Source organism: Prionailurus bengalensis, chromosome A3 (genome assembly GCF_016509475.1).
Source record: "Prionailurus bengalensis isolate Pbe53 chromosome A3, Fcat_Pben_1.1_paternal_pri, whole genome shotgun sequence".
In the NCBI taxonomy this organism is placed as follows: Eukaryota; Metazoa; Chordata; class Mammalia; order Carnivora; family Felidae; genus Prionailurus; species Prionailurus bengalensis.
Genome location: NC_057354.1, coordinates 63,603,338 through 63,629,047, shown reverse-complemented (window position 1 = coordinate 63,629,047; position 25,710 = coordinate 63,603,338). Strand labels below are relative to the sequence as shown.

Sequence of the window (25,710 nt, the reverse complement as noted above, 5' to 3'; positions counted from 1 at the left end):
TGCCAAAAGAAGTGCCTGTGATATCCCGTTAAATTCATGACCAGAATTTTGTCATGAAAATGTATCAAACTCAAGCTGACGGCTAATTTGCAGAATCTTCAAGTGTCAAGGTCACACAAGTCAAGGAAAGTTAAAGACTGTTCTAAACTAAAGGAGACCAAGGAGAGTTGACCAGATCCAATGTATGATTCTGATCTTGATCCTTTTGCTATGAAGGACCTTGTCAGAACAATCAGTGAATCTTGAATGGGGCCTGCCCATTCGACAGTGGCCAGGTATCAACATCATAATGTGCCATGTTACAGTGTGGCAGTGTAAATAATGGCAGCGTAAATACCCTGAGTTTCATGGTTGTACTGTAAAAGGGCAGTGTGCTAGAGCACTGCCTCTCAAACTCGGGTACATAAACCACCTGGGGATTTTCCTAAAATGCAGATTTGGATTCAGTAGGTCTAGGTAGAGTGTGAGCTTCTGCCTGTCAGAGCAGCTCCGAGGTTAAGACCCATGCTGCCTGTCCAGAGCAGTTAGTAGTAACGGCCCAAGGAAACCTGGGGTGAACATTTACTATTTGCCTCCCACTCACCTTCCTCCCTTTTTTGGTCCCAGACTCTGGTGTTTCCTTTGGGAACAATCTGCTCCCCTTGGTGTTCCTGTTTTGGATCAGATGGTCCTCAGTGCCCAGGCAACGAAGCACGTAACCTGGGTGTCATCTATCCCGTACCCTGGCCACTGTGAAAGGTTCAACACTGGTCCTCAGACCCAGCCAGGGCCAGTGAGAGGCAACTCTGAGAGGCCTGGCTGAGCTCACACAGCCTCGACAACCATCTTCATCTTTTAGAGCCTTCTTAGAATTTCCAAGCCTTACAGTGGCTCAGGACTTGCCTTTTGCCCTCCAACTCCTAAAGGCCTCCAAGGCTTTCCAACCCCCACACTGGACTCTACCACATAGTAGCCATGTGACTTTACCTAGCAAACTGAATTTTTGCCTCAGTTTCTTCATCTATAAAATGGGATACCACCCCTCAAAGGGTTGAGAATTCTAGGATACTCCTCCACATAAGTGTTTTGAGCTGTCCCTGGTATAGATCAGATGTTTAATAAATCTTTAATTGTTCAGTTTGGCTTTTGGAGCCCATGATCCCACACAAAAAGAATGGCATCTCACCGGTATGTTTTAGGTCATCTTCTGTATTGAGAGTGACTTAACACAGAGTTTGAGGATCCTGGAAAACGAGGCCAAACATTTTGCTAGGCATTGTTATTGATTCCTATGGATCCTACCAGTTCTCATATAGCCTACTCAATTCATTCCTAACTCGCTCCCATCTTGCACTGAGTTGCCTATGTAAATACATACGAAAAGGAAATAAATTAGCAACATTGTAGATGTCCCCAAGTATGGTTTCCATTCCCAGAAATCGCAAGCTCTGGCCAGTGATCAGAAATCCCCTTCCACTGTCTTTATTCTACTGCCATCCTGTGGCCAGCCTGTGCCACTGCACATTGAGGGCTGGTGTAGCTGAGCTCCCTGTGCTGTCCTCCTGGTGCCCGGGATGGGGCTCCTTGGGAGGAAGGAAAGGAGTGCAGTTGAAGGGTCTTCAAGAGTCCCCACCAGCAAGCAGCAGTCTGGGCATGAATCACCAGTCTTGACTGGACTTCTGTTTGATGAATCTCAGGGCCACATAGTACAGGATCACAAAGCCACCACTGATGCCAATAAGGATGAGGTAGATGACGTAGAGCGGGTATGAGTTCAGGCCCATGGAGCTGAGGATCTGGGGACACAGACATCAGTAAACCCACTGAGAAGACGTTCAGATGAATGTTATCTTTTTAGAGTCGAAGGCCTCAGCTACTTACTACGTCTCCCCGGATAGGGATGGTGAGGTTGCCGACGGCCATGTGGTAAGTGTGCCCTTTAAACTGAATCTGCATCAGCCCTTCAAAACACCAGCGGAGGAAGGAGACTTTGGAAATCCAAGCGGGCACTGAAAATAGCGAGACTTATGTTATTCACACAGGCTAACCACCTGCTCCCTGGGAAACACTCCTGGAGACGGGGCCCTGGTGGCTCTTACGCAAGGGCAGCAAGGTCCCCGAGGGAGCAGGAGGGCAGGGAGAGGGCAAAAGGGCAAGAGGGGCAGCTTGGGACATGGATTGGGACAGAAGGGCCAAGTGGCTACAGGAGTCACCAAACGTTTGATTGGTAACAATTTGAGAGAGTAACTTATTAAATGTCCCAGCATGTTCTCAGCTCCATGGAGGTACAACTGGCATTTCTGAGTCTGTGCCCTGACCCGATGGTGGTATCACAGAGCTAGGAGTAGGAGGAAGGAACAAACTTGGCCCGAATGGTCAGGAAAGGCCTGGCAAAAGAGAGCAGCTGTGGAAATGGGGCAATGGCGCCCTACAGAGAAGAGCCTCACAGGCTCAGATGTGAGTGCATGGAGGGTGTTGGGGACTTCAGAAGAGCTAGGTGGAAGCAATGGAGAGTCAGCAGCCCTAACTAGAGGACTCAAGCAAATCCAGCAACATGGATTTCCGCCTTACAAAAAGCCCTTTCCATGGGCAAGGGTCGAGAAGGATGTGGAAGGATCAGGGTCACAGAGACCATAGCTGTGGTCTGACACCAGACAGTAAGGCCAGGGCTGGGGGAGATCAGGCAAGGCGACATCTGAGAAAGATGTGGGAGGCAGAATTGACCTGACTCCCAGGTGAATGTGGAGAGTGAGAGTCAAGGGTGGCCTCCAAGTGTCAGCTGAGGGATATGAGAAGGTGCCATCTGCACCCTCTCATGGAGACATTCCTTTGACACGCAGGACAGTTGGCAAGGACACCTGCTCCCAGAAAAAACAGGCTTTCAATGGATCTAAGTGATGAGTCCTCATCCCCAAGTGAATATAGGCTTCATCCAACCCCGGAAGGCCTCAAAAAGCTTGACCAGGGGAGGGGAGCACGCCTTACCTATCCACAGGTTATCCAAGCTTATCATGAAGCCCCCGGTGAGGTAGAAGGAGTTGTAGAGAGCATTCCCAAAGAAGGAGGATGTATGAAATGTGGGGAGCAGGGCAGCGGCACCCAGGGCCATGATCCTGCAGCAGAAGACCACCAGCCACACCAGCAGGAAGTGCAGTAGAAAGGGCTCCAGGCCCGGGCGCAGGTTAGCCAGCCAGTAGATGGGCATCCCATAGATTATGATGTAGACACAGTGCTCTGGAAGCTCCCCTAAGATCTGCAAAGAATAGCCCTTGCAAGGACGTGGAGCTAATGCCTTCATTGCCAATTGTTCTTTAAGTGTTTGAAGATAGTGTAACCCTCAAGGATGTCAACCCTCCCTCCTGCTAATAGCCAGACTGCAGCAGGAGGGCCCGTGAGGGGCCCATGGGACCCTGGAACATGAGCTCACTGCTGGTTTCCCACTGCAGATGCCACGTGCTCCATCTGGGAGAGTTCAGAACAGTTTCCCCCGCGGAAGCAGCGTGGCCTGGTGAAAATGGCAGTTGTGTATCTATTCTCCTGTTTCAAAGTCCCCACCCTGCCTGCCCAGACCAAATAGCTGTGGGGCTTTGAGACAGCTGCATAACATCTCTGAGCCTCCACTTCCTGGAAATAAGTACAGTAACACCTGCTGACCTGCTTCCTGGAGATGTGGGGAGACTGGAGAGGTAAAGTATGCTGGATGTTTCCCATCTTTTCTTTTCTTTTTTCAGATTTCTGCTGACCAGGAAAGTGTCACTCTTGGTCTACAGTCCTGGTCTTCGGGTAAATGTTTAAAAAATAGCAAATCTCTGTAACCCCCTAGGGAACGTGACAGCAGCAAGCATAGATGATGCATGGCCCCTGGTTCAGCAAAATACTACTCTGGAGCTTCTGTACAATGCAGTGTAGCTTTCTCTGTCCCTGCCCCCCCACCTGGTAACTTGCTCTCAGCCCTGACCAGTCACCTTGGTAAAGAAATATGGACCAGCAGTGTACAGCCCGTCTTCTAGTTCATAGTAAAGCATTGCCCTCTCTGAGTGACCTAAAAACGGGGAGAAAAGGAGAATGAAAAAGTGACATTAATTTTCAGTTTTCTGTTTTTGAGTCTCTTTTAGTACAATTGTAAATATTCCTGTGGCCTAAATGTGTCCTATTTTTAAAAAGCAGGCAGAATTAAACCATCCTAATTTAAGGTGTTTGTAATTCTGTAACTTCTGAACTGCTGTCAAATATAAATCCCGCTATTATAGGAATGTCTAATACTGCTTAGCAATCTGTGTTCATTTGCATACTAATATTAATGTGCGAACCTTAAAAATAATCATCTTCTTTTATTTCACAATCATGGTGAAAACAGTCAGCAAACCCATTCTCCCCAGGAGTTTGGAGGAACAGAGGTCGGCCTTGGACCAGCTCAGAGGGGTGACTACCACCGTGTCCTCTGGTTGCTCTGGGTGTGGGTCACAGAGAGCAAGGCACACTCACATTTGGATATGACATCCAGAATCACGTTGAAAGGGATAAGAGCTCCAATCATGAACAAGAGGGCAGCTGTGTCCATAAAGGAGAGCTTGATGGCCCCATGGCCATAATAGAGGAACCCAATGACCAGGGACATCAGGCAGGCCTCTGCTGCATGGATGAGGAGAGTTGGCAGGTCTCGGAAATCGTTGAAAATCTGACGACTTAAAAAACAAAAGAGGTGCCAAGGGAATAACATACACCAGCCCCGTGACACTAGCAATGTCCTTCCGTCTATGCAGGGATGAAAGCCTCACTTTACTCTCTCATAAAATGGGGGAATAGCAGTACCCAATAGCAGTACCCCCCTCGCAAGGATTCTGAGGCTCAAATGAGATCGTGGATGAAAGCATCTGTCTCACCGTATGTACATAATAAACAATTGTTACTTTACTGTCAGTGTATCAGCCTTGCAATTTTACTTAAACACATTATCTTAAGGAAATAGTGTGTAAAGATGCACCTACAAGGAAGTTTGTTGCAGTGTTACTTGTCATAGCATAAGCCTGAAAAAAATCTGACCATCAATATACAGTTTGCAGGAAAATGAATTATGGCTAGATTGGAATGCTGAGGAAGACCTAACCGGATGACAGGTACAGGCCTATTCTATGTGCAACCAAAACCAAAAAAATGGTTACAGAACCATATGCAGAGTATGATCCCACTTATGAATTACAATGCTTGTGTGCATGGGAATATCACCCACCAAACACTTGGGTCTCGTTTACTCTGAGGGCTGGCCTAACAGGAAACCTTCTCCTTTCACTGAGGTTCTCCTGTATTGTCTGAATTTTTCATAATGATCCTATGTAATTTCTATAATCATTCAGCCAGTAAGAACATTTTGATTTTGTTTAAAGAATAAAAGTAACAGGAGTGTTCTGTGTTATACAGAGAGAGCTAGTGCTAGTCTTGACGATACTGGTTTTTAAGAGTAGTTTTTAAGCTAGTCTTGACGATACTGGTTTTTAAGAGTAGTTTTTAAGCTAGTCTTGACGATACTGGTTTTTGCTTTCTCCTTCAAATTCACTTTATATAGAAAGGGCTTAATTTGACACAATAAAGAGGTCTGGGGTAGGGGAGGTGGTGGTGGGATGAAATGGCAGATAATTACCGGATCAGCATGGTGAACTGCTGCACAGGGCCAGGCAGCTCAGTGGAAGTCAGGGGCTGGTGAGTGTCCTGGGGGAGGGCCTGGCTGTCAAGAGGCAGAGGGTGTCATGGGACATGGGGGCGGCTGCCTTCTGCAAGGAGCTCTCCACCCAGAGCCGCCCTGGCCTGCCTTACCTCTCCAGGCAAGTGCCCTCACCCAGCTCCTTTGCCTCCGCTCTCCACAGAAAGTCATCGAAGCCACGAACTTTTTCTCGGAACACGGCTGCAAGGGACCAAGCCTTCTCCCTGGTGGCCACTTCCTGTTCTCTGCTTCGCCTGTCGATGCTAGTCAAGTCCACTGTAAGTAGAGGATGTGGGGCCATGTGTGGCCAGGTCTCTGCACCTGCTCACAGGTGAGGAGCTCACTGCAAGGCCAGCTCACAACACTGGTCAGCCCTTGGAGGTTCTGGGACATGCTCCCCACCCTGTGAGGGTGGACCATGAAGTGATGGGAAAAGCAGAGAGAGGCAGAGAGATACCCAGGGCTGGCCTCCCCCGTGCTGGGCCTAGCCACATCCACTTCAGGGGAAAGCCTGCTTCAGGGAAAAGGCAACAGTACAGGCCCTGTGGGCCCTGGCCTCCATCCCAACACCCAGGCTCATTATGGGGACATCCCTAGGACAGGACAGGACAGGACGCAGTGGGCCTTTGGAGCCAAAGGTCATGGCACAGTTATGCCTTGACTCCAGCTCAAGTCATTAAAGCTTGTGACAGGGACTCAGCCTTCCAGGTGTGCCTTCTACCCATGAGGGGAAGGGAGGCTGGCCATAGGACAGCTGGGAAGTCTGGGCACTGGGAAATTCTAGTTCTCACTGTAGATTAGTAATTTGGCTCCCTAAGCAACCTGTCTAGAAGGGGAGAATGTTTTGGCTGGAGGTTGCCAATGTCTGGCCAACTCTAAGCAGAGCTGTCACCGCCCTCCAGGGGAAGGAGCTGGCATGACCAGCTGGAGAACCAGGCTGCTGTGCACCCACCTCTATGTTACTTGTGGGGAGCATCTGGTAGTCCCAGCCACAGCTCTACTCTCATGGGGCTCCTGCGATGTCAGAAAGGCACATCCACCCAGTCACCACTAGGACCCTCCTGAATCCAGCCTCACTGCAGGCTGGAGGGTGGCTCACCTCCCTCCATTTCTCCTCTTAACCTCTGTCTTTTCCTTCCTACCATTTTCATGACATGTCCCATGGCAGGATAATGTCTAGAAGTGGTCTTGTAAAATGCAACATGTTTCCTCGGTGTGCAGGGCTGTAGATCAGAACACCAGATTCTCTGGGTACTGCCAGGCCCTGTACCCCAGATTGGTAGGTGGTAGGCAAGAGCCCCCCACCAAAAGTGATAAAAATATAAAATAAAGAAAAACTTCTGTTCAGGTCTGTTCTAGGCATTTGACTTCTGGTAACCCCGCTCTGGAGTTACTGCATGTTGCTCCCGTGGCCAGGTTGACAGATGCCCTCTGCCCCCTTTATCTGGAAATGGCTAGCCTCAGGATGATACGCTGCCAGGAAGCCAAGCTGGCTCCTGAGCACTGGGAGGGAGGGTGACCTCTATGTGAGTTCACACGCTGTGAGTGCACAGGGCAAGGGCTGGCAGACTGGAGAGAGTCCCCCTGGGGTGGGGAAGAGCACTGGATGCTGACAGGAGGATGTGGGCCCAGGGCCAGGAGTCAAGTTGGGGGCTGGACACACTGGGTGGGAGTCCCAGTTCTGTGTCTTACAAATTCTCTGCCAAAGGTTTAACTCTTCAGACTTCAGTCTTCTCATCTGTATGGATGGAAATGGCCTTGGCCTGACAGGGCTGTGAGAGTCAAAGGGACACCCTCTGTAGCTTGGTGCCTTTGGGTCCAATGTCTGCCCTCAAGGACATGGTCCCTGTTGTCATGGTTATTGGTGAGGCCTTGCTACACTGGGCCATCTTGGGAGGAAGGCTGGGGCTCCAGGTGACATATTGGACAAGCCACAGCTACTGTCTCCCCGCCCCCTCCCCCCAGCCGCCCTGGTAAAGCTGTGTGGCCTGGCCAGCAGCCATGGCACGCCTCAGCATTCAGGGCCCAGGGATCTGCTTTCAGGTCACACACCTGTAAAGGCAACTATCTCTCCAGGAATGAAGGAACTATCTCTCCAGGAACTAGCTTACGCTTTCCCTGAGGGCTATATGATTGAGGGCTCAGGACCCTCAGCAGGAAGGCCTTTCTGGGGGTGACAAAGCAATTTTCAGACCTAGTGCCTCATTGACCAAGACCTCCAAAAGGCCCTGAACTCTCCGGGCCCTGGGGTCCCTCCACCATGCAGTGCTTTCAGGCTCCCTGCCTCTGTGGGGGCACCAGGGCACAGCTTGAAGATTTCCTGGTGGCCTCCTAACCTTAGGTATCCTAAATTTCCCTAAAGAGTCTGAATAAAGACCACAATTCTAGAAAATTGATCCAAACCCTCTTGAATTCTATCCCCCCATCACCCGCTTTGGAACTCACAGGTTTCTTATCATGCACACAAGAGTGGCTATGTCAGAAGCAGGATTTTCTTGGGCCCTTGTTTCTAGTATTTGATACTCGGCAAAGTGACACACATTCTCCAGCCCGCTGGGCCGCCCTGCTCCTATATCCTACTCCCCTGAAACCTCCGAGAGCTTCCCTCCGAAGCTCTCCATCAGGCCCTGGTGGGGCTTCGGGGGGAGGGGGGGTGGGGGCGCTGCTTGGGGCTCACCATAGAAGTCTGCAGGGTTGCTGTAGCGAGGACAGGGGTGGCCGATGGCTGTGAAATACTGCACCATGTGCTGGGCTGCCCCCAAGTAGATGGTGGTGCCGGACGTCATCAGGAGGACCAAATCAAAAAGCCTGAAAATGTCAGACCGAGGCTGGTGGAGGGAGATGAGCACCAACCGGTTGCCTTTGGCCAGGCGGTACAGCGTTTTCACCAGGTTGTGGGCCGTGAAGCTGTCGAGGCCGGAGGTGGGCTCATCCAGAATGAGGATTCCTTCCCAGCGGAGACAGGGGCCTAGTGAGCCGGCAGGACTGCGGCTGGTGGGAGCCAAGCCACGGGGGCGCCTCTGTCCACCCTCCGCCCCGCCCCCTCACCTGGGTTCCACAGGAGCTGCACCGCGATGCTGACTCTGCGCCGCTCGCCCCCAGACACGCCCCGCACGTACGCGTTGCCCACGCGCGTGTGGGCGCACTGGCGCAGGCGCAGCTCCGCAATCACGTCGTCCACCTGCGCGGGAGGACCCAGGTTTGGGCGCGGCGCTGCCCGCCTCGCTCCGGGTTACGTGGGTGCTGTCCTGGAGTAGAAAGCGGCTGCCTACCCTTGCCCCCCGCCCCACCCCCTCCAGGTGGGTTTGCGCTGTAGCCTTCGCTGCCCCATGCAGTGTTTGCTCCCGCATTTTTTCTGCATATCCTGAGTGGCTCTCACGCGCCGAGGGCGGCGCCATGTTGGGAACGTGGCCGCGACCTGGGGACAGGACAGCAGGGCACTCTGCCCACACGGAGGACCGGAAAACAGGTAGACACTCCTCTCACGTTTTGTCCTGTGCGGCGAAGGGACCCGGCCAGGGCGTAGGCGGCTTACAGAAGGATGTGGGGTTTAAAGGCGGACAGAGGGCAGGGTACCGATGGAAGGATGGCGAGCTGGGCTGCTCAGAGTTGACCTGTGACTGGGCCCAGAGGCAGGGGGGGGAGGGTCGACAGGGGGAAGGATGTCATGGCTTCTTGGGGTCACCGGGGTCAGGCAGTTACCCTTTTGTCACGCTGGGCCTGGGAGAAGGTTCTGGGCAGGCGTAGCTGGGCAACAAAAGCCAGGGTCTCGCGGACGGTTAGGTTGGGGAGCAGGTGGTCGTGCTGGCGCACGTGGGCCACATACTTCCTCACGAGCTGAGGCGTGCTGGGCTGCCCGTTGATCCAGATTTGACCTGACTTAATTTTGCCGCCGTGGCCTCTCCCGGTGATCACGTCCAGCAAAGAGGCTCTCCCACACCCTGCGAAGCCACCAGAGACGACCTGAGAGCAGAGCTGCGGGGGCTAGCCTGGAAGCCCTGGCTGCCCGCACACTCTTTCAGCCACCCTGGACTTCTCTGTCCTTTCAGAAGTGACCAAGGCCCTAGAGAAAGTGGCACAGCTCTTGGACCCGGATGGGTCAGCCTCAGCGCCTGGAGCTCCAGGGCTTTCACCTGAAGCTAACTTGAGCACCTTTGGGGAGCTGGAGGTACATTAATGTTGGGGGTTCAAGCCGCTCAACTAGCGGATCCAGGCTCTGAGATGGCAGGGGACTTTGTCAGTATTCACAGGGACACTGGGATTCCCAGTCCAAGTGGGAAGTTCACTTTCCTAAACAGCACTTTAGGAAAGGTATGGGTGGCCTTTGCTGTGGAGACCGCCTAGTGCAACTGGAGAGACCTTCCATGAATCAGGAGAGAACACCAAAGGCATTCATTTGACTGGAATCTCCAATTCCGTAAACTCCTTCATCGGCAAACACTGCTGCCACTACTGCTGATTCTACAGAAGCAGCCAAAATGCCTGAGGCTGTTTGGATTTATTATAAATTATGATGAATCTTCATTATTTGTTTTATTTGTTAAGCCTCAGGAAGTATAATTGATAAGTTATAAATTTTAAATTTAACTTTATAAGTTTTTATTAAAAAAACTTTTTATAAAAGTTTATAAATTAACTTTTTAATTTAACTTATAAGTTTTAAGTTAAAAAAAAAAGTTTATTTGAGAGAGAAGAAGAAAGAGAGCACAGGAGGGACAGTGAGAGAGGGAGAGAGAGAGAATCCCAAGCAGGCTGCACGCTAGTGGTGCAGAGCCTGATGTGGGGCTCGAACTCACAAACCATGAGATCATCCCTGACCCAAAACCAAGAGCAGATGCTTAACTGACTGAGCCACCCAGGTGCCCCTAATTGATAAGTGTTTCTAAGCAATCATTTAAATAATTTCAGTCAAGTAAACCTGAAGCTAAACAACACTGAACCTAGAGTCAAGAGTCCTGGAGACTGCTCAGCCTCTCCAAACTTCACTTGCCTCAGGGATGCTAACAGCTGCAGGGTCATGTGTAGCGAGTATTAATTGTGGGGACTCTTAGGCTTTATGGAAGTGCCTTGGAAGGCCCGTGTATCTCCCAGATTCTCAGTTCATGAAGAAAAGCAAATATAACAGGAAAAGCCACCAGGAGTTACAAACAAAAACAAAATTGGCTTCTGAAGTGTATGTTTTCTTTTTTAGGTAAGAATTGCAGAGGCAGAGCCAAAAGTGGGCAGGACTTGACCTGTGGTGTTATTTCAGTTACAAAGTGCATTGACATACATTATCTCGTTTGATCTTTGGTTAGACAATAAACAGAATTTTCTTATCGGAAGACTAAAAAATTGGAGATGTTCAAAAGTTCAGTAATCTTTACTTCTGGAAATGATTAATTAAAAAGAATAAAGTGTTCTAACACCATCTAAAAGAGAAACACCTTGATATGAGAATCAGAAGACCAAAGTTCTAGTTCCAGCTCTGCATTAAATGTATGCTCTTAGGTGAATCACTCACTTTGTCTAGACTTTAGTCTCCTCCTCTGTTAAATGAAGGTGTTCATATGTTGGGGCAGGGGACAGGAGGACACTATAGAAATATTGAGGACCAGATAACTTAAAAACCCTCTATTAAAGAGGCTTCCAGACTGGTAAGGAGAAAGAAATAATACAGTGGAGAGAGTGAACACCATTCTCCAAGACCCCTTTCAGCTTTAGCATTGCATAATTTTAAGTTTGGCTTGCAGAATCACTCTGAGGCACTCCAAGATTCTGGATCTTTGCAGATGGTTGAAGGCTGCACTAAGACTTGGAGGGACTCTGAAAGAAATGGGAGCTGTGGTGGGTGCTGTGCCTACCAGGTTGTGGGAGAAGAGTGAATGAATGCCCCTGGCATGGAAGAGTCCCCTGAGAAGAACATTCAATTCTGAAGATCTTAGAAAGGTTTTTGATCTGGATGCAGCTTCAAGAGGCACACTCATGATTCATAATGATGGCAGCTATCTGACAGCTAGTAAATGGAGGGACTTGAACTGGGATTTGAACCCAGGTCCACCTGACCGAGAACCTGTGCTTCTCACCCACTCTGCTATGGTTATTCTACCTGTCAGCAAAGAATTCTGTGAGAAGCATCCATCTGTCTGAGGTACCATTCTGCATTCCAGAAGAGATAGAACCCATCGCCTCACTGTTTGCCCTTAATGGTACCTGAGCTCCCTATGATGGCCAGCATCTGCCCACTCCTCACTTTGAAGCTCAGATTTTGGATGCCCAGCTCACAAGAATCCTTGTGAGATGCCCAAGGCATCTTGAACTGGGCCAGCTTCTCAAACCAGGGCACCTGGGAGTCCATGTCCACCTGTGGGGAGATATTGCAAGGTTCTTCAGAGGGCTGAATAGAGGGTTTCAGCAACTTCTGTTCAACTGTACAGAAGACATCCTCCTGCTGTTGCACAAAAGGCCTAAGGGGCCCCCACCTACCATGCTGAGAACCTGAAGCTGCCATTTCCAAGTCTGAAGTTAAGACATGGGAAGCATGTGTAATAGCAGAATGGAAATGAAAACATAAAGCAAAACAATGTCTTCAGTTCTTCAGTTAATGATAATTTACTAATGATTTGTTAAATGTTTATTACGTGCAAGGCATTGTGTAAATCTCTTTCTATTTATTATCTCATTCAGTCCTCCTTGCAGACCTATAACATAGGTACCATTATAATCGCTGTTTTACAGGTGAGGCTCAGAGCAGTTACTTGTTCAAGGTCGCACAGCTAACAAGTGGCAGAACAGAAAATGCTTATGGTGAGGCTCATTAGCTTGTCCTAATTCACATTCACAGGAAGCCAGAGTTGGGCCTCTGAAGTTTACCATTCTGCCCCCCCAGCGTATTCCATCTGAACTGCCAGGGGTCTACCCCCAAGGAGGTCTGGTAAATGGGGTCTTGAATCTGACCAGGGGGTCCTTCAGAGCCTCTGAAAGGCCAGGAGTCCTTGCACTTTGGATATTTTATTAGCTCCAGGGACCGTGTACTTTGCAAGCAAACAAATAACAAAACACGAAGCTGGTGAAACCTGAAAGTCTATAGTTTAGTGAAACCTGAAAGTCTGTAGTTTAGCGAATAGTGTCACGGCATTGTTAATTTCTTGGTTTTCATTATTTTGCTCTGGGTATGCAAGATGTTAACATCAGGGGAAATTGGGCAAAGGTTACATGGAAACTCTGTACTATTTTTGTAACTTTCCCAAAAGTCTAAACTTCAAAATCTGAAGTTAAAGTTGGAGAGATTTGTTTTTTCCCCAACAGGGTCACATAATTTCTTTATGTTTTAACAGAGGTCTTGTTCTCTAATGCCTCTCAACTTCCAGCTACAGTATGTATAGCTGAAGGAAGTCTTGTGGTACTTTCACCCAACATGGGAGGCATCAACTTGGCAGAGGGCCCTCAGGATGGGCTCACCCTTACCTTCCACTTGGGGAATCATTTGGCCTTCCCTGCCCACTCCTCCCACCTTGTCTTCAGGTATGCCTCTACCTGGTAGCTGAGATCCTGGACCTCCAAGGTGTTGGACTGGCCACTGTAGGTGAAGTATAGGCTGTTGTCATTTTCAGAGGAGAACAAGCTGTCCTGGAAGCCCTGCTGAGAAACATGACAGGTGAGGGGCTTCTTCAAAAGCCACTTAGGACTTAGGAGAAAACAGGGAGGAGACCCAAGAGGTGAGAGCTAGCAGCAGCTAGTGTGGTTGAGATCCTGAACTGGCAACACGGGTTTAGGCAGATAGAGCCCAAGGGCTCTGAGAAAATAGGAGCATCAGTGAGGGCAATCTTTTTTTCCCTTCAGAGGGAGCTTTGCGGCTTCCCTCTAGCACAGCTCCTGGCTCCAGAGAACCTCACTCCACCCCAAATTGGTGGAGCCCGAACCCAGGCACCCTATGGTGGATGAGACCCAGACTCTGGACTAGAGAGAGCTTTGTGAGCTGCTATGCTTTGGGGAGACCTTAGCTGGGGCTTGTCCTTAACTTTTCTCTTCCCTGCCTCTGACTTACTATTTCCTGATGCCAAAGAGACTTCACATGCCTGGTATGTGAAGGGATACAGCTATCAAAAAGCTAGTGCTCAATATTTGGAAGACACAATCCTTAGAAAAGTTGCATCTTAGTCTAATGAGTTTTGCATAACAAAGCCATTCAAGATGATTTTGGAAGAAACGCCATTGTTATGTCATCGTCATTGTCAATATCTTGCTGTTGTTGGAGTGATGTTGTATTTGTACATCAAGTAAATCGATGTTTTGTGGTATCGCTGATACCTTTGAATGGTATTAGCTATCAGCATATCTAAATTCCTTCCATTTTATCAATTCAGTCATTTAAATTATTGAGGCTCCCCCAGAAGAAGAACCTCCCTACTAACATTTCCATTTTTATTTTATTTTTTTCATGTTTATTTTATTTATTATTTTTTTTAATGTTTATTTTTGACAGAGAGACAGAGCATGAGTGGGGGAGGGGCAGAGAGACACAGAATCCGAATGAAGCAGGCTCCAGGCTCTGAGCTGTCAGCACAGAGCCCGACACGGGGCTCGAACTCACAGACTGTGAGATCATGACCTGAGCCGAAGTCAGACACTTAAAGCGACTGAGCCACCCAGGCACCCCTTTAATGTTTATTTTTGAGAGAGCGACAGAGCATGAGTGGGGAAGGGCAGAGAGAGAGGGAGACAGAATCTGAAGCAGGCTTCAGGCTCTGAGCTGTCCTCATAGAGCCTGACGTGGGGCTCAAACTCACGAGCCATGAGATCATGACCTGAGCCAAAGTCAGACACTTAACCGACTGAGCCACCCAGGTGCCCATCAGGTTTCCATTTTTAAATGCATACAATTTTTCCTTTTGTTTCTTAGTGCAGGAAAAAGTGTATTTTTTAACAAGTTCCAGTTGACCCCATGATGTTTCCTCCTCAGAGCTGCCACTCACGCACTGATGTGTTCAGTCAAGTAAGCAAGCAAGCATCCAATACTTATTGGGAGCCCACATGATGCTACAAGTTTGGAGTTTGGGATATGACAGTGAAAAAGATGGTCTCTGAGAAACTTAAACTTTTTATTGAGGTAAAATTGGCATATAACATTATGCTAGTGTCAGGTGCACAACACAACAATTTAAGATTTGTGTACACTGCAAAGTCACTACAATATGTGTAGTTACCATCTGTCATCATGCAAAGAAACTTAGATTAAAAAAATTTTTTTTAATGTTTATTTTTGAGAGAGAGAGAGAGACAGAATGTGAGCGGGGGAGGGGCAGAGAGGGAGACCCAGAATCCAAAGCAGGCTCCAGGCTTTGAGCTGTCAGCACAGAGCCTGATGCAGGGCTCAAACCCACAAACCATGAGATCATGACCTGAGCCAAAGTCAGATGCCCAACCAACTGAGCTACCCAGGTGCCCCAGAAAAGCTTAGATTTTAATGAATGGGACAGGTGGTCAAGATGGAGCAAGACAGGCCAGGTGTAGAGCAGGCTGACCTCAAGCATCCATTCAGGGTATGTTTATACTGTGTACACAATGCCTACATGTGCTTTGTGTGAAAATAAAATGACTTACATTATGTGAAAATAGCCTCCAAAAGTCTCTGTCAAACTTCCCCTGTAGTGGCAGAGGTCAGAAGTCCTTGGAAAGGACCACAGAAATGGAAGGTCAATACAGGTGATGATCATCTATGACAGTAACTATCAGTGAGTAGTTCCCAGAATTGCAGGGCAGTATGAAAACAGCAGACCATGGCTACTTATCTTATCTGATGTTAGAATTATTACCATAAATATCCTAAATTATACAGAAGAAACTGGGAAACGTGAATACCTACTTTAGCAGAAGGGCTATCTCTGTGGAATAGAGAGGAATGCAAGAGAGAAGGGTACAGGGAAGAACGAGGGGAGTGAACTTCACAGTTCTTGGTAGTTAAGTTGCAGGTACATAAGAGTTCACTGTTTTTTCATCTGATCTGAACTATCTCAAAGTTTGTTTTCCATCTAAGAGAATGAACCTTTGAGTAGAACTCCAGAGTAGTACTCCCACCTAGCCCCTCAAGTGCCAATGCCTCCAAGGCAGGAGCTGGCTATGGAGATGGAGGAGGGGTGAATGTCTGTGCCCTCAGAGATGGAAAGGGAGATCTCTCCTGGGGGAGATCAAGGCCAGCTACAGAAGGTGCTGAATTTCAGGCAGGTCAACCCTGCACCTGACCCTTGCTCACCACTTCCACCACTAGCACTCACACTGCCTAATTTCTCCATTTAATTGTACTAAACTGTCAGAAATTCTGGAAATTACTGAGAGACTCATTGAGCTAACATAAGATGCTTATTTGTTTGGTTATAAAAAGTAAACATCTGCAGGAGGGACATTAAGTCGATTGATATAAGATATGACTCAGCTCAGAAATTGCTTCTGTGAACTAACACCTGGCCAGGTTATATTTCAAGTGGAGGGGCAGCTAAGAAAGGGACATTGGACATTTTGGGCTCTGGAGCAATACGTGCAGGTGACCTAATGCCTGAGTGGGTTCCACTTTCCAGATAAGTGCTTTGGAAAGGTGGAGCATGCTGGGGCCCTGGGGAAAGGTGTCACAATAGGAAGACGGATAAAAGGAAGGAAAGAGGTGCTCCCTGTTGCTGGGGGTGTGGGCAGTACCCCTCATCTTAGGCTAAGTAGGCTGGGCACAGGCAGCCAGGGACCTCAGCTGCCATCAAGGGACCATGACTTCTGGGTCACCTGTAGTTGGTTAAGCAGCCGACTTTGGCTCAGATCGTGATCTCCTGGTTTGTGGGTTTGAGCCCTGCCTCCAGCTCTGTGCTGACAACTCAGAACTTGGAGCCTGCTTTGGATTCTGTGTCTCCCTCTCTCTCTGCCCCTCCCTGGCTCGTGCTCTGTTTCTCTTTCTCAAAAATAACGTTAAAAAGAAAAAGGGGGGATTGTGACTTCCTGGAGCTACACATGCAGCACAACTTTCAGAGGAAGAGAATTCGTTTCTGGGTGGAGACAGCCTCTGCTCCATTTTTAAGTATTTCCTTGACTCCCAGGATGGATTTGTTAGGTTTTGAGGTTTTGACAAATTCTCTGTATTTTTCAAATACTTAAATATCTATTCAGTTGACATCTTAATCAGTATGACTGTCAGAATATCACTTAAATTTCTGACAGGTGACATCCAAAAAAGCAAAAGCAGGTTTATTTGTAGGTAACCTGTTCAGCTCCTGCTGGGCTACATTGTAATTTCTCCTTGTATTAACTTCTGATCAAATGCCTGAGTCAGAAGCACAAATTAGAAGGGAACTTAGGGAGCACAGAGCCCAAGTTCCTTTTTCTAAGATGAGGAATCCATGCCCTTGAGTAGTAGTGATGTGCTGATGACTCAGTGTCTGTGCAAAAAGATGCAGGGTTTGTTCTTGGCTGAGGGGATGAGCCTGGGCCTTTATTAAAATGCTCAGACCAGATCTTACACATCTTTGTCCTGAGGACTGAGCCCCTCTAGTCCTCCTCTGACCACACTCCTGCCCATGGACTGTGGGCCAAGGGCACTTGCCACTCCAGGCACCCCAGGCCCAAGGGGCATTTGTCTGTGGAGAGCGAATGGAATGTGGGTAGGCAGGATGGCGTGACCACATAGGGGTGTGTGAGTCACATGTTGCACTAGGGGTGGGCAGAGAAGGGGGACAAACTGTAGCACAGGGGTGGGCAGAGAAGGGGACAGAGAAGGGAGCCAGAAGCCGGCTCCCCTGTGCCACCACATTCTAGCTGCTGCTCCAAAAGGCCCTAGGATTTCTAAACTTACATCTGGCCTTTCAGGTTGTGAGGAAGGTATGTCAAAATAGGAAGATAGAAACTTAACAGTTCTTAGCTTGATAACTTTAAAATAACTAGACATAAGATATGTATCCCTCACCCATCCTCTTGTTCTAGGTGCCGTATATGTTGGGGGAAGATTATCACTTGGAACCTTGAGTTACAGAATTGGAGAAAAGGAAATTGGAAATGGCAGGCTTTCCCAGATGTTGGATTTGGGCAGTTATTTTCATTCCATGCTGTGGTAGCTGATTTGTCAGCCTTTTAGGCAGAAAATGTCCCCAAAGCCATTACTGACTTTATATACTGTTCAGGCTGTGAGCACTGCAGTCAGCTCCTATGAGGCATTTCTCAGCAGGAGCTGGCCATGTTCCCAGATCAGAGCTGGATATTAGTTATGGCTGCAGGGCAGACTAGGAATGGACTGGGTTGAAGTCCTATCCTAGCAAGTGAGGACAGACCAAGTGGCCCGTGGCCTTCCCTTTTGGGTGTGGAGTCCGCAGACCTTTCTTGTCTTTCTCTCCCTCCTCCCCACAGCAGGCAAGATGGAAAGGTGGGCTGGGGTGAGGTGGGGTGCTTCCTTTCTGTCTTCCAGTTTAGCCTCCTGCTTCAAATCCCACCCACATCCTTACTTTAGTCAAAGGCCATTTCTCAAGTAAACATTTCTCCATGTAACTTGGGTGGAGAACTTGTACCCCAACGTCTTGGCCCCCTGACTTGCTGTCTGTCCCTTTCACCTCTTTCTGGGGTCTTATATCTGCCTGTTGTGGTCATGTTATTATATTCCCATAAAAGTTGCCTGCCATCATAATGTCATCAGTTTACTGCCTCTGAGACTCTGAGCCTGACAGACACACAGATGAAGGAAACACTGCAGAGTCCCCGGTATGTGTGAACACATCTCTGTTTGGAGTCTCATTCAGAAAAAGCTGCATCAGCCCAAGTAACAAACAGGAACATCATTTCCCTGTAGGAGTGTGCCTTAGGGCAGGAAGTGACCTCAGAGGCCCCCCACCCACCCCTGACCCCTGAATCCCTTCCCCTCAGCCCTTTGATATCCAGGAAGTAGAGTCCTGCTGCCATGTTCTCCCTCTGCTTGTGGTCCTGGTGGTGAGTTAAAACAAAGTTCTGGAGAGAGGAAAGAAAGGTCTGATTTGCCCCCACCCCCATGACTGAGGTGACTGCCCATCACTCACGGAGGCATCCTGGGGAGCAGCCCTGTTCCGCAGCCCTCTGTCTTCTGGGACTGTCTCAGCCATGGGGCCCAGCGGTGTCTGTGCCACTTTGCTGAGGCTTCCTTCACCTTAGCTGCTACCTGACTGTGCCAGTGTTTTCTCTTTCTCAGAGTTGGGCAATCTCTGGCCCTGGTTCACTGTGCCTCCCAGCACTCCTCTCAGGCAGGCCCTCCTACAAACACAGGCTGTGTGTTCTGCCTGCTGCCAAGATAGTGCACATGCTCTGGGTAAAGGTACATCAGATAATGGCATCCGTGGCCAAACCCCAGTCCAGCTGCTGCAAAGGTCTGGAGAGGGACTCCAGAGCCCTGTGAGGAACAAGCAGGGCACTGTGCTGCTCACTCCTCTGTTGGGGCTCCCCCAGGAAGGGTCCGGCCACCCAAAAATTCACCTCTTCTGCCTCTTGGCCATGACTGAACTCCCATCTCTGACCTCTGTGGGGTCCTTGGGGCTCCAAGTAAACAGTGGCCCCCAGAGTTCCCCAGAGGAGGTTCCTACAGCTTGTTCAAGGCCTCGACACAGCCTGGGCATTCTCCATGCCTCCTACAGTGTCAGGTAAGGTTGATGCCTCTTCTTCCTGCTGGGAACTTGAGGCTGGGCTTTGTTTTTGTGGTCATGGCCTGAGGTGAGTGGGCCTCTCACCCCCTCTGCTGGCTTTCCTTGCTAATGGGGAGCATACATGGAGGCTTTGGGCTCCCTCAGTGGATCAGCGTGGAGAGAGGAGAGGGGAAGGGCTGCTAGTGGTAAATGAACAATGGTGAATGGCCCCCCCCTCTTGCCCATGGCAGGACATGGAAGCTCTAACAGTGAGGCAGCTGTGCTCTGCCATGTGCCCAAGCTTTGGGCCTCTTACCCCTTCCTTTGTGTTCCCCCGTGTACAGCCTGCCCCATGGGGATGGAGAGGGCTTGGGGAATACTTACAACACAAACGGTAATGAAGCCTGGTGAAGGAACACAGGATCAACTAAAGGAATAAACAGTGTCCTGTTTGCTGTCTCCCACCCAGCCAAAGAGAACTGGTATTCAGAGCAGCTCCCAGGCAGGCGTTTTACACAAATGAGCTTTCTCGGTTACTACCTGCCAGCGTCCACAGAGAGGGGCACTGAACCGCAACCACATTTAAGAGAGAGGCACTGAACCCCAACCACATTTAAGAACCTGTCCAGAGACCACTGGGATTAGTGCTGAGGCACAAGGGTTTGGCCCCTTCTGGAACCCCACACTGCCTTTCCTTTAAAGTCACCAGGTTGGACCCTGGTGGGACTTTACATCTTGCCGGCAGCAGTGGGACAGGCAGATCCTCAAGGATGTCTCCTTGTACATCGAGAGTGGACAGATCTTGTGCATCTTAGGGAGCTCAGGTAAGCTTGGGAAGTACTTTAAATGTATGTTCTCAGTGAGCGTTCAGAAAAGGCTTTGGCTTGCTTTGAACACATTGGGAAAACAGGTTTAAGTTGTAGCAAGAGGGCCACAAGTTTGGTATTAGAATGAAATCAAATGACATGTCTGACTGAATGGAATCTGGTACTAATGTGACACCTTTAGAAAGATCCTTGGAAAAGAATAAACTCCTGGGGAGCCTGGGTGGCTCAGTTGGTTAAGTGTCTGAGTTTGGCTCAGGTCATGATCTCAAGGTTCGTGGATTCGAGCCCTGCATTGAGCTCTGTGCTGGCGGTGCAGAGCCTGCTTGGGATCCTCTCTTTCTCTCTCTGCCCCTCCCCCACTCACATAGTGTCCGTCTCTCTCTCTCTCTGTCTCTCTCTCAAAATAAATCAGGGGCGCCTGGGTGGCACAGTCGGTTGAGCATCCGACTTCAGCCAGGTCACGATCTCGCGGTCCGTGAGTTCGAGCCCCACGTCGGGCTCTGGGCTGATGGCTCAGAGCCTGGAGCCTGCTTCCGATTCTGTGTCTCCCTCTCTCTCTGCCCCTCCCCCGTTCATGCTCTGTCTCTCTCTGTCCCAAAAATGAATAAACGTTGAAAAAAAAAATTAAAAAAAAAAAAATCAACTTAAAAAAAAATAAAGTCCTGCCTAACATATTAGTTAATTCATATTTCAAAGTATGGAAAGCCCCTAACATGGTGCCTGGCATGTAGAAGTACTCAGTAAACACAATTTCCCTGATTTTTATACTGTGCTCAGGGGCAGGAAAAAGATTAAGCACAAAGATACCCACTTAGCCCCATATCCATTGTTTTGTTTTGTTTTTTATGATGCATTTCAAATATACAGGCAAGAGTAGAGAATAAAGAAAGTTCATGTATTAACATCTGGCTTTATCAAATCTTAACATCAACATTATACCGTATTTGCTTCATGTCCTTTTTTTTTTTTTTTTTTTTAAATCCAAGTCAACATATAGTGTAATAATGGTTTCAGGAGTAGAATTTAGTGATTCATCACATATAACACCCAGTGCTGATCCTAACAAGTGCCCTCCTGAATACCCATCAGCCATTTAGCCCATCCCCCCACCCATCACCCCTCCAGCAACCCTCAGTTCTCTGTATTTAAGTGTCTCTTATGGTTTGTCTCTCTCTCTCTCTCTGTTTTTATCTTATTTTTTCTTTCCCATCTCCTATGTTCATCTGTTTTGTTTCTTAAATTCCATATGAGTTAAATGATACTTGTCTTTCTTTGATTTTGCTTAGCATAATACACTCTAATTCCATCCATGTTGTTGCAAATGGCAAGATTTCATTTTTTTTGATCGTGGAATAATATTCCATTGTACATATAGACCATATCTTCTTTATCCATTTGTCAGTTGATGGACATTTGGGCTCTTTCCATAATTTGGCTATTGTTGATAGTGCTGCTATAAACATTGAGGTACATGTGTCCTCTTTTGTATCAGCATTTTTTTTATCCCTTAGATAAATTCCCAGTGGTGCAATTGTTGGGTCGTAGGGTAGTTCTATTTTTAGTTTCTTGAGGAATCTCCACACTGTTTTCCAGAGTGGCTACATCAGATGCATTCCCACCAACACTGCAAGTGTTCCCCTTTCTCCACATCCTCACCAATATCTGTTGTTTCCCGAGTTATTTTTAGCCATTCTGACTGGTGTGAGGTGGTATCTCATTGTGGTTTTGATTTGTAGTTTCCTGATGATGAGTGATGTTGAGCATCTTTTCATCACATCCTTTTTTTTAAGGAATTAAATATTACACACTTCACTGAGGCTATCTTTATGCCCATTTCCCACTTTATCCTCCTTCTCTATTTTGGGTTATCTACACTTGAGGCTGAATTCACTGTTTGTCTCTGTGTCCCTACATCAGCCAGTCATTGCTCTGGGCAGGTGTAGCCTCCAGAGAGGCAGATCCTTGTGTCTGAGGGCAATGGCCCATGGGGATCACAGCTGTTGACTCCTCAGCATTGACCCTGACAAGTGGATCTGCATGGACACTACAGGGTCCACTACTACACTAGGTTATCCCATACACTTTCAGGGTAAAAGATTCTGACAGACTGGCTTCAGAGGAGTTTCCTGGTTGAGTTCTTGTTTGCACTGCATTGTTGACATTTCCTGGCACTACCTACTTGCATTCTTCTCTGTAATAGCAGTGGGTAACACAAGTCTGCAAAAGTCAAGCACGGTCAGCCTCATTTGACCTGGGAGTTAAATCCATAGCCATTCCCCTGCTACAGCAAGTAAACAACTGGGTGGCAATAGTAGCATTAAGATTAAATGAGAAGGAATTCAGTGACAAAAAGTGTTAACCCTTTGCTGAGATTTCCTGTCAGTTCCTATTTCCAGTTTTTCAAAATTTCTAACTATATGCATGTACTGTGACATCCAGGGTCCTTCTAATTTTCCTTTTGTTAATTATTACATTCTTCTTTAAAAATAAGAAAACCTGAGTTATTCCTGTAGTTTTTTGCTTGTCTTCTTTCTGTAGGATTAGAGTGGTGTGTGGCACACAACAAAGAATGACTTCACATTCTCAGAAGGGTGTCCCACAGGCCAGTGTCATGCTTCATGCACATCTCAGCAGGACAGTGGGTGGGAGGCCTTGATCTGGGAGCTCATGGGCTGCTTTGTGATCATACCTAATCATAGTTTTATAACAATGTCTATCCTGTTATACTGGCCATGAATTCATAGTAGACTGCAAATTCACCTGGGGTGAGGTTTTGTTTTGTTTTGTTTTCTTTCTGTATTCTCAACAACTAGAATAGGACTAACCACATAGTAGGTACTTAGTAATATGTGTTGAATCAGTGGTATGTTAGCATTTCACAAAATGACATATGATTCCATTGGTGTCTTACCTCACACAGCACTGTTTGTCAAATCTTTATTAGTGAAGCAAAAGAAGACAGATAGTCCAAGTCTCACAACAGAATGGTCTAATGTAAGCCTGCCTAGGGTCACCCAACATTCCGGGGGAGGGTAAATATATTTGACTCATTATTTGCTATCACTTGGGACCCAGACTCTGGGCTGCTTGTTCCCTTGTAGAGGACTATTTAGTTATAAACAATTTCTGTCTGTTTAGGGAAGATAACTCCAAAGGTCATGGTTTTATTGCCCTATAGGGCATTAACCTTTTGTTTTCTTTTTTTATTGTGGTAAAGTACACATAAAATTTACCATCTTAACCATTTTTAAGTGTACAGTTCAGTGGTAATAGATACATTCACATTGTTGTGCAGCCATCTCCACCATCCATCTTGCAAAGCTCTTGTAAAGCTCTTCATCTTGTAAAACAGACTCTACACTCATTAAGCAATAACTCTCCATTCCTCTTGCCTCCAGCCCCACCATTATACTTTGCATGATTTTGACTACCCAGCCTCATAAAAGTGGAATCATACAGTATTTATCTTTTTGTGTCAGGCTTATTTCACTTAGCATAATGTCCTCAAGCTTCATCCATGTTGTAGCCTGTATCAGAATCTCCTTCCCTTTTAAAGCCCTTTTAAATTCCATTGATAACTATACCATATTTGCTGCTCTGTTCATCTATTAATGCATCCATTAAAGGATACCTGAGTTGCTTCCACATTTTAGCTATTGTGAATAATGCAATGAAGATGGGTGTACAAACATCTGTTTGAAACTGTTTTCAATTCTTCTACCAAGAAGTAGAATTCTTCTACTTCTTTTTTAAAAAATTTTTAATGTTTTATTTATTCTTGAGAGCAAGTGAGCATGAGCGGGGGAGGGGCAGAGCGAGAGAGGGACACAGAATCCGAAGCAGGCTCCAGGCTCTGAGCTGTCAGCACAGGGCCTGAGACGGGACTCGAACTCACAGGCTGTGAGATCATGACCTGAGCCAAAGTCGGATGCTCAACAACTGAGCCACCCAGGCGCCCCAGTTCTTCTACTTTTTCTACCAAGAAGTAGAATTTCTGGGTCATATTGTAATTCTATTTTTAATTTTTTAAGAAACTACTGTTTTTTCTGCAGTGGCTATACCATTTTATATCCCCACTAACACTGCACATGGGTTCCAATTTCTCTACATCCTCACTGACACTTGTTGTTTTCCAATTTTTTGATAGTAGCCATCCTAAAGAGTGTGAGGTGGTATCTCATTGCAGTTTTAATTTGCAGTTACCTAATGCTTAGTGCTGTTGAGCATCTTTTCATGTGCTGCTTGGCCATTCATATATCTTCTTTGGAGAAATGTCTATTTAAGTCCTTTGCCCAATCTTGAATTGGGTTGTTGTCGCTGTTGTTGTTTCTGAGTTTTAAAGCTATGTATTCTGGATATTAATCCCTCATCAGATACATGATCGCAGATATTTTTCCTATTCTGTGGGTTGCCCTTTTACAGTGGGGATAGTATCTTTTGATGCACAGAATTTTTTAATTTTCATGAAGTCCAATTTGTCTATTTTTTCTTTTGTTACCTGTACTTTTGGTGTCATATTCTAGGACATTAAGCATTTTTGTGTCTAACCTTGCATCTTCTTCTTTTTATTTTCCACTGATTATACATATCAGTTTCTTGTATTATTTTTTTGAATAAACTTTTTCATCCTGCTGGTCAATGACTAATGAGTTGATAGGTAATAAAGTTGAGATATCTTTAAAAAGAGGTTAGCTATTTATTTCTATGTAAAAAGTATCCCAGAACTAAGTGGCTTAAAACAATAAAAATCATTACTATCTCTCAGGGTTTCTATGAGTCAGAAATTTGGAAGAGACTTTGTTGGGTAGTTCTGTCTGGAGTGTCTCATGAGATTATAGTCAGAAGCCTGCTGGGCTGCAGTCATCTGAGGGCTTGATCAGAGCTGGAGAATCCACATGCAAGGCAGCTCCCCTGCATGCTGGCTGGCAAGTTTGTGCTTGCTGTTGCTTACTGAGAATGTATAACATGAGAAGAGCCAAAGGCCCAGGAGAGAACCCTGAGTGTCACCCACAGGAGGCTGGGAGGGAGCAGCCAGACCAGCAGGATAAAACAAACAGGATGAAGTGGCATCAAAGCCAAGGAGAGAGATTTATAGAGCAAGGCAGGCAACAGTATCAAATGCTTTTGGGAGGAAAGTACCCACCAGATACAGCAGCAAGGAGGCAACCTTGATGACCTCAGGGAGGCCAGTTTTGATGTGATGGGACTGGAATCCAGGCCCGAAGATATTTGGAGCTTCTGTCAGAGTTGAGGTTGGATCACAGAAATAGAAGGTCAAGGAAGCTTCTAGTTTGAGGAACCACATACGAGGCTTAGGATCATGACTGGGAAATTTTAGAGCATGTTTTGAAAGACAACTTGAACGAAGTCACATTTTGTTTTTTTACACTCCCTCCCCTCTTCCCACACTGACCTCTACTGAACATGCTGGAGCTAACTCTGATCTTGGTCAGCCCATGGGTTAAATAAGAACACCACCGCTAATGGAGTTTGGCTCATTCATCTTTGTACCCCTTACAGCAACAAGCAATTGCTTTACAGTATTTGAACAAAAGATCTTCTCTGCGGTTTTGCACAAATCGTCATATCCTTGGTAGAATTCTGTCTTTTCAGG

The 25,710-nt window shown here is 47.3% G+C and overlaps 2 protein-coding genes across 2 annotated transcripts in view; one reads left to right on the top strand and one right to left on the bottom strand.

Annotated features, from left to right (window-relative positions):
• Nucleotides 1-1,168: 1,168 nt before the first annotated feature.
• ABCG8 (ATP binding cassette subfamily G member 8) lies at nucleotides 1,169-18,941 on the bottom strand. Its single transcript, XM_043603282.1, has 13 exons — nucleotides 18,694-18,941; nucleotides 13,193-13,294; nucleotides 11,870-12,020; nucleotides 9,380-9,618; nucleotides 8,726-8,858; nucleotides 8,355-8,624; nucleotides 5,791-5,953; nucleotides 5,618-5,701; nucleotides 4,465-4,664; nucleotides 3,945-4,021; nucleotides 2,965-3,232; nucleotides 1,861-1,988; nucleotides 1,169-1,775 (listed from the first exon to the last, which is right to left on the bottom strand). The coding sequence occupies exons 1-13, from the start codon at nucleotides 18,754-18,756 to the stop codon at nucleotides 1,638-1,640; spliced, it is 2,016 nt and encodes a 671-aa protein (XP_043459217.1). The 5' UTR covers nucleotides 18,757-18,941; the 3' UTR covers nucleotides 1,169-1,637.
• Nucleotides 18,942-19,000: 59 nt separating this feature from the next.
• ABCG5 (ATP binding cassette subfamily G member 5) overlaps nucleotides 19,001-25,710 on the top strand; it is a 32,695-nt gene continuing 25,985 nt past the window's right edge. Inside the window, exons 1-2 of the mRNA XM_043603281.1 lie at nucleotides 19,001-19,287; nucleotides 19,972-20,093. Coding sequence (XP_043459216.1) covers nucleotides 19,142-19,287; nucleotides 19,972-20,093 — 268 coding nt within the window. The 5' untranslated portion in view covers nucleotides 19,001-19,141. The remainder of the gene's footprint in view (nucleotides 19,288-19,971; nucleotides 20,094-25,710) is intronic.

What these genes read in the sequence shown, in the direction of transcription:
- ABCG8 (XM_043603282.1), bottom strand. Translation starts at nt 18,756, where the DNA reads ATGGCTGAGACAGTCCCAGAAGACAGAGGGCTGCGGAACAGGGCTGCT. An exon ending in TCCAGGATCTCAGCTACCAG is followed by an intron (nt 12,021 to 13,192) that starts GTAGAGGCATAC and finishes ATCTCCCCACAG; the next exon opens with GTGGACATGGACTCCCAGGT. An exon ending in CTTGGATAACCTGTGGATAG is followed by an intron (nt 1,989 to 2,964) that starts GTAAGGCGTGCT and finishes CGCTATTTTCAG; the next exon opens with TGCCCGCTTGGATTTCCAAA.